This window comes from Hipposideros armiger, unplaced genomic scaffold, assembly GCF_001890085.2.
Source record: "Hipposideros armiger isolate ML-2016 unplaced genomic scaffold, ASM189008v1 scaffold_818, whole genome shotgun sequence".
In the NCBI taxonomy this organism is placed as follows: Eukaryota; Metazoa; Chordata; class Mammalia; order Chiroptera; family Hipposideridae; genus Hipposideros; species Hipposideros armiger.
This window is the reverse complement of record NW_017732168.1, coordinates 651,366-659,267: the sequence shown is the minus strand read 5'-3', so window position 1 is coordinate 659,267 and position 7,902 is coordinate 651,366. Positions and strand designations below refer to the sequence as shown.

The 7,902-nt window shown below is 41.6% G+C and overlaps 1 protein-coding gene and 1 pseudogene across 2 annotated transcripts in view; one reads left to right on the top strand and one right to left on the bottom strand.

The window, feature by feature from the left end:
• NEK11 (NIMA related kinase 11) overlaps positions 1-7,902 on the bottom strand; it is a 217,400-nt gene that overhangs the window by 140,191 nt on the left and 69,307 nt on the right. For both annotated transcript variants that reach the window (XM_019628930.1, XM_019628931.1), the window contains exon 3: positions 7,290-7,455. In XM_019628930.1, coding sequence (XP_019484475.1) covers positions 7,290-7,455 — 166 coding nt within the window. The remainder of the gene's footprint in view (positions 1-7,289; positions 7,456-7,902) is intronic.
• LOC109374371 (protein BEX1-like) lies at positions 3,904-4,311 on the top strand (annotated as a pseudogene).

The window sequence follows — 7,902 nt, the reverse complement described above, 5'->3', positions numbered from 1 at the left end:
TGACGCGGCATCCTCTACAGCTAAGATGCTGAACAACAGCTCTACCTGGAGCTGGGCTGCTGTGAGTCACCAGCGACGGCGTAGGCTGCAGTGGGGCTACAGTGGGCTGCTGTGAGCTATTGGCGGCCAGTGTGAGCTGCTTTGAGCTGCCGTGAGCTGCCATCCAATGGCTGATGACCAACTGCCTCATCCGGGAAGAGCGCAATGATAATACCAATGTGGGCCAGTGAAGCAACATCCTCCACAACTAGACTGAAGAACAAAAGGACAGCAACTTGTCTGTTCCCCTTACCCTGATTCCCCAACGCTGTCCCCCTTCGCCAATTCCCCTATAAAACCTTAAAAACAAAAAACAAAAAAACAACATGAGACATGTTATTTACAGTCTTCCATAACTGAGTAAAGTGTAGACCCATAGAACTGGCACAGGGTAAATTCAGGGAGGCTTACCTACTCCTGGATGGAGCTGCCCAGGAAAACCAGAGGACCCTGATAGAACTCACCTCTCTGAAGATAATGCTTAATTCCCTCAATTAGCTGCAATTTCAGAAAAGCAGGCCCCACTGAAGACTGCCCTGATGTGTGGACACCTGGCGCTCACATCAGGAAGGATGGGGCTACAGACTGAATGTGCGTGTCCCCAAAAATGCATTATGTTGAAATTCTAGCCCCCACAGTGTGATAATATTAGGAGTGTGTGTGTGTGTGTGGGGGGGGCTTTGGAAGCTGATTAGATCATGAGGGTGGAGCCCTCAAGAATGGGATCAGTGTTCTTATAAAAGAGACCCCAGAGAGCTCCCTCACCCCTTCCACCAGGTGAGGTGACATAGCAAGAAGATGGCCATCTATGAACCAGGAATCAGGCCCTCACCAGACACCAAATCTGCCACCACCTTGACCTGAGACTTCCAGCCTCCAGAACTGTGAGAAAGAGATTTCTTTTGTTTATAAGCCATCCAGTCTATGGTATTTTGCTGTAGTAGCCTAAATAGACTAAGACAGATGGACACTAATCAATGTCACAATGATCAATATCTTAAGAGTGTTTCTCATCCATAAATAACCAATTCTGGGTGGTGGCGGCCCCAGGACTATATGCAATGTTTTTGAAGAATAGAAAAGAGTTTGTCTATAACTGTCGACGTAACACACATCTGTCTGAAGTTATAAGGACTCTCTGAGAGGTAATAAGTCTGGTGGATACATGTTACTGCTAAATTCGCTTGCAAGAAGTGTCTATTGACACCTATTAGAGCTTCAAGATTGTGAAACTCAGCCTACTTACTTGGTTTATTTAAACAGTTTTACAAAAACAAGAAACATAAGAGAAATTCAAATTTTCTTTTTTACAGTACAAATAGATCTTTAGCAAGTACTTGCCAGAAAGGTGTTCTCAGACCCATTAGTGTCTAAGAATTTGCATGTTTCTTCCTTCTGGCATGAATCCTCATGCTAAAGGCTACAAGTCAAAAACTCAACGAGGTAAAAATGAACTTGCCTTCTAAAAAATAATGGGAAAGGGAAAAGGGAAGTAACAATATAATAATGAATTATTATAATAACAACTTCCATTGACGGTCTCCTAGGTGCAAAGCTCCGAGAGCCACTTTTTCAACATTCATTATTTCAAATCCCTTATAAAAAGCTAAAAAAGAAAAGAAAGAAGAAGAAAATAGGTGTCATTACATTATGTTAAGATCAGGAAAAGTGTCAGAGAAATGAAATAACTTGCTCAAGAAAACGGACAAAGATTTGAACAGAAGTTAGTGTGATGCCAAAGTCTACACACTTTCCACTATTTGAAACCGTATCTAGTCTCCTACTGAGATAAAATATCATCATGTTAAAATATGTATGTGTGTACAAATTGATATACATGTGTTTCTCTTTATGTATGTCATATAAATGGAAATAAAGATACAGGATATAAGTGAGAATAAGCCAAGAAAAGGAGCAGCTTTCATGTATAACATGTACATATGCATGTGAGATGATTACCACGTGTACATGTGAGATGATTTCCACAGTCAAGCTGACTGACAAAACCAATACTTCACATAGTTACCTTTTATTGTGTGTGTGTAGTGAGAGCACTTGAGATCTACTTTCTTAGCAAATCGAAGGTGTGCAGTGCAATACTCTTAACTATGGTTACCATGCTGTACATTAGATCCCTAGACCTTGCTCATCTTATAACTGAAAGTTTCAGTTTTATATTTGGCATAATTCACATAGTTAGGCTTGATTAGCGTGGCTGGGTTGAAATTTGTTTTTCGTTTAGGGCCACCATTTGAAACATGTTTGGTTAACGTTATTGGTTTGAACAATAAAACAATCAATCTCTACTAATTCATATCCATGTAGAAGTAGATAATTACAGGCTTGAGAAGGTAGGAATTATGGACTATTTGGTTGACTCTATGACATATTAAGCAGGGAATTAGAGCAATCCAAGTGAAAAGAAAAAAAGGAGCAGCTTTCCCAGTATCTCTGGTCCGGATCCTCTCCTGGATGAAATTCAACATTCCAGCCACATGGTTGTCAGAAAAATCACTCCGCCTGTTTCCTCACCTATAAAATAGAATTAAATCAGACTTTCTGGAGGTGGGCCTCAGGTCTTGAGATTTTGGAAAGCTCTCCGGGCGATTATAATGTACAGCTAAGGTTAAGCACTACCATTATATTGATATAATTTTTGTTTAGCTATGTTAATATCACCGAGCAGGAAATACACACATCCAACCTTTCCTACTTTTTGCCCTGATAGTCATATGTTCTCTCTCTCCTGAAGATAAATGATCTCAGCTACTCTCTATTTTGCCTACTAATCTAACAGCCAGGTCTCTGGGGATGCCTTATCCTAACCCAAATGGAAAGCTTTCAGTCAGTAGTATATCATAGGTCTCCAGTGCAGTACATTGCTAGGTGCACCAGCAAAATAAGGTAAGACAAAATGCTTTGGACATATGACAGGTAGAAGGACTCAATATTTTATCTTTTACCATGAGTGTTTGACAGAAATGATATAGGAGATAGCTGGAAGCAAGTGGTAAAGAATTTGTCAGGAAAAAAAAATGCCTGAGTGCTAATTTCTTTATGGCGCACTGCATGGGTCGATGATGTGATACAAAAATGAATCAGAGAAAGATCACTCCCACAGATTGAGAGTCTGAGAGCATTTATACTACGTATAATGTGCTGAGTGCCAAGAGAGGGGGCTCAGGTGGGGAGTGACTTCCAGCAAAGAGGTTATGGGAGTCTTTGTGGGGGAGGCAGCATTTCAGCTGGGCCTGGAAGGATGGGTAGGGTTTGGAGATGTGGGGCTAGGAAGGGAATGGCCCACGCACAGATGAAGAGGTGTGAAACTGTCGAGAATGGACAGGGAGCAGCAAGTATTTGAAATATTCTGCCATTTTCATAGCATTAGAACTATTCTCCCTCGAAAATTTAGTTAGATCTTAAGAGGAAGTTGTGAGAGTTCAGTTGTTTGCTTTTCACACTCATAATCTGATGTGATGTGTCTAAAGCGTTGGGCGGTGGATGTAGCTAGCAGTCTCATACATGTATTTGTATGTTTCAATCTTTCAGTCCTCAATTACAGAAGAGGAAACTTGGAGATAAAAAGATTAAGTATTTCAATGGTGATACAGCATTTTCCTATGAGGTACAAATATGGCCATCTGCCATTTCCAGTATTATTATTTTACCTCCATAAAAAGAGAACAGCAGTCGTCACTCCTGTCTGGGTACCAGCTCCCTGCTGACCTGTGCACTGCCGGCTGCCATCAGGCCCTGGGAAAACTGAGCAGGTAGGTCTGTGTGTCTGCGTCAAGTGTCCCAGGGTGCACACGCACTCGCTGTGAGAATTGAGAAGAGGAGACAGCAAGGATAGACCCAGCAGTAATGGCATCCAAAGGGGAACAAGTGGCAAAAAATATCAGCGTGGAAAAAACCAACCAGGAAAATGGAAAAAATTATGAAAAGGCGCAAGATGCTAACAGGAGGGAGCCCTTGGCCCTCCCTGTGTAAGCTGGAAAAGATTGTGTGCTTAAGGAAATTGTAGGCGGTTCCGCCTTCGGCAGCCCATCCTGCAGTATAGATGGGATGTGATTCAACGGCCACGGGCAAGGATGGGAGAAGAGCACATGGAAAGGGTTGGGAGGAGATGCAACAACTCATGCAAACGCTGAGGAAGAAGCAACCGAGTCACAGTCTGCAGGCAGTTAGCACGGACACCCCCTCTCCCCGCCCCCCAACCATGACCATCGCTATGAGTTTTGCCTTATGCCTGAATCCTCATGTACTCCCTGAAGTTAATAGGGGGACACCTGCTTTCCAAATATACATGTTCACAGTGTACCTTTGTTGTAAACCTTTTGATGTCACTTGTTTCTGGTGGGTCTCTTTACCAGCTTCTGGTTGAATGTTGTGTTTTTGACACAGTCTGTAAGATTTTGTTAGCAAGAGAATTTTAACTATTACGTGGAAAGATGCGTATTACATATTGTGAAGTTAATAAAGCAGTTTTTAAATAACAAAAAACATTTTTTTAATTGAAAAAAAAATAAAAATAAATTATAACGACAATAAGGCCAAGCTTATGCGAGTTAAGAGCACGTTTGGGGGTCTGAAGATGAGAAATATCTGTTGACAACAAGAACAGAGAGATCCGCACACGTCATTCCTGGGGAGCCGAGGAAGTGGCAGCCTAACAGCTCAGCGCTGCAGCCCTGGAAGCCCAGAAGCTGTCCTGGATCTGCCAGGGGCCGTCACCATAGCAACGCCCCCTCCCAGGAGAGCAACTCAGCCCTTGGAAACCTCCAGCATTGAAAAATTAACACAGATGATACTGGATTGGATTCAGCATGAGAAAAAAAAATCTTACAGAAATGTCCTTTCTAGGGACATAATTGGGACAAATGGGCTAAATTTAACTATGAATTGTGGATTAGATGGGTTCTTCTCAAACTTCAGTGTGCTTGGGACTCACCTGGTGGGTTTTGTCAAAACAGAACTGCCAGATCCCACCCCCAGAATTTCTGATTCAGTACGGCTGGGGTGGAAGCTAAGAATCTGTATTTCTGACACGTTCCTGAGTGACGTTGATGCTGATGGTCTGGGATCCCAGTGAGAACCACGGCATCACCTACTAGAATTGTATCAATGTTAATTTCCTGATTTTGATCATTGTACTGCAGGTATGTAAAAAAACGTCTTTGGTCTTAGAAAATACAGTATTTAGGACAAAGAGACATCATGTATGAACTTACTCTCAAATGGTTCAGGAAATGTAGATAGATGATCAGATAGATAGATAGATAGATAGATAGATAGATAGATAGATAGATAGACAGATAGATAGATGATGGATGATAGATAAAATGAATAAATAGAATGATAAGGGAAAAGTGGAAAAAACATAACAATTGGGAAATCTGGACAAAGGGTATATGGGAATTCATTACGCTATTCTTGTAACTTTTCTGGTAGATTAAAATTAAAAATTAAAAAAATTAATGCAGGGAAAGAAAGTAATAGCTTATCATTTAGATTTGCACAATCCAGTAGCAGCCACTAGCTACATGTTATTAAATTTTAAATTAATCAAAATTAAATAAAATTTAACATTGAGCTCCTCTGTCACACTTAGCCATACTTCATCAAGTGGTAAAGACGCACGAGTGACTAGTGACTACTAGAGTGAACAGCACAAATATAGAACATTTCCATCATCACAGAAAGTCCTTTGGACAGTACTGAACACAGTGAAAAATATTTTAAGACCAGGAAAGAGCCTTTGAAAAATTCAGTGTGCCAAACGCAGCAGAAGTAGCAGTTATTGTCATAGCTGTAGGAGTCAATTGTTTCCCACATAAAACAGTTTATTCATTGTTTTGAGACTAAAGGAAGAAAAATGGCTAAATTATAGCTGATGGATCATAGTGGTTTTACACAGATTAGTGACATAATTGCCAGAGGAGCTGTTTGGTATCACCACTTTGCACACTTCATCATTTTATTGATTTTCTTAACAATCCACTAGATGGAGAACTAAACATTGAAATATCCCCCTTCCTCCTCTTCTCCTTCTCCTCCTCTTCTCCTTCTTCTCCTTCTCTTTTTCCCTCTCCTTCTCCTCCTCCTCCCACTCCTAAAGGCAGAGGAGGGGCACGACCTGGATGGGGAAACACCCAGCAAGGCTGAGCTCAGGAGGCTGCCCTGAAGGGGAATAGCCCTCAAGCCTTTGAGACTTGGAGTATCTCAGCCTTTCAGATATTTTAACTTGCCCACTAGTTCCATTTCGGATGGTGCACCAGCTAATGTGTAAAGCAGGCAAGGCTGGTTTTTGTTGTTATCCCTACTCCTTTCCAGCTGCTGCTTCTCTTGCCTCTTCTTTTCTGTGTCTCAAACACACAGCACCCTCCTGTTGTCCGAAGTTTCTGACCCAAATAGGCCTGCCTTCCACTCTAAAGAGCATCTCCTGCCTTCCTAGCATCATTTCTTTTGGGTCCCAGCAACATCCAGGTGATGAACTAAATATACTCTAAGTTATGGATAGAACCAAATTCTTCCAAGGTGCATTTGGCTATGCTAGCTCTCAGAATGTTCTGGGAGATACTTTCTGAGCAATGTCATTTTTGGATATTCTCTTGTTCACCCAACTCTTGTAACCCCCTTCTACCGATCCTCTCATGAGTAAACGCACATATCCACATTACAGCTACACCTTGTCAACTTCCCCCTCTGGCACCTTTCTAAGCAGTCTCATACTCACTTGGGGTCAATAAAATGCACAGCTATTATCACTTGGAAAGAAAGTGAAGTGTCAGGGAAAACAGCAAATACCTGAAGCCATAAATCACCAATCAATAAATATAAAGGATTTCCATGGGGGAAATTGAGCCATAGAGCTAGAACCTAGAACTCAGGAGGTGTACCTCTGCTCTGTGCAGGACTCTGTCATGGCATTTCAATGTCCATCTAAGCACTGGACCATTGAAGGAGGTTTGGGGGATGTCCCCCACAAGAAAAAGATATCAAAGCCTATTCTGCAATATAATTATATATTATAATTTTTTCTTAAAGTATATTCATTCTGAGCTTCCCTTCATTAAAAAAAAATTGTCAATTACCTAGAGATGATCATTCTTAGCTGCAAGACATGAGGTCACTGGTTTTTATAGTTCAGTTTGTGCTTTGATAATTTGAACTTTTGAGATATTTCCTTAGAGACTTTTTCTATAAAACAGATTTCTGTTACGATTTTGAAAAGACAAGGAGAATCTCACCTCACAGTACTCTGTGATAATGCAGAAACTATCTTGCTCCACAAAGCTTGCGTGGAACTTGACAATGGCTGGGTGGTCCAGCTTGGAGAGGAGTTGGGCCTCCAAATTGGCCTGCACAGTCTCATTTGGATTGAGTTCTCCAACAGAGATTTCCTTCAGTACCTTTCTGCAGCCAAAAAAAAACAAGCAAAAACAATTAAAAAAAATACATTTAAAGCTAAAAACCCCATTTAATAGATATGAACAAGTGGTGCAGGGCCATCTAATTACTGCCCAGGTTGTGACCTACTCATAGGCCTGGTATTGCCCATTATGACACTGTGTCCCCTGCTGTGCCTGGGCCTGCCTCTCTGTCCCCGCCAGTGACAAGATGCTTCCCCAAGGCATCTGCCCCCCACACCTGTAGCTCTATAGTTTTGGCCAAACGAGGCAGAGATGGTGCTCATCTAGAGCACCATCGCTGAAGTGACTCTTCTTTGTCTGTCCAGATGTTTCCATTTCTCTCTCTCTCACGGTGTCTCCGTTTCTCTGTGTCTTTTTCTGTCTCTGTGTGTTCTCTCTCTATCTGTTTTCCTCTGTTTCTGTCTGCTTTTCAGTTTCTCTGTTTATCCCT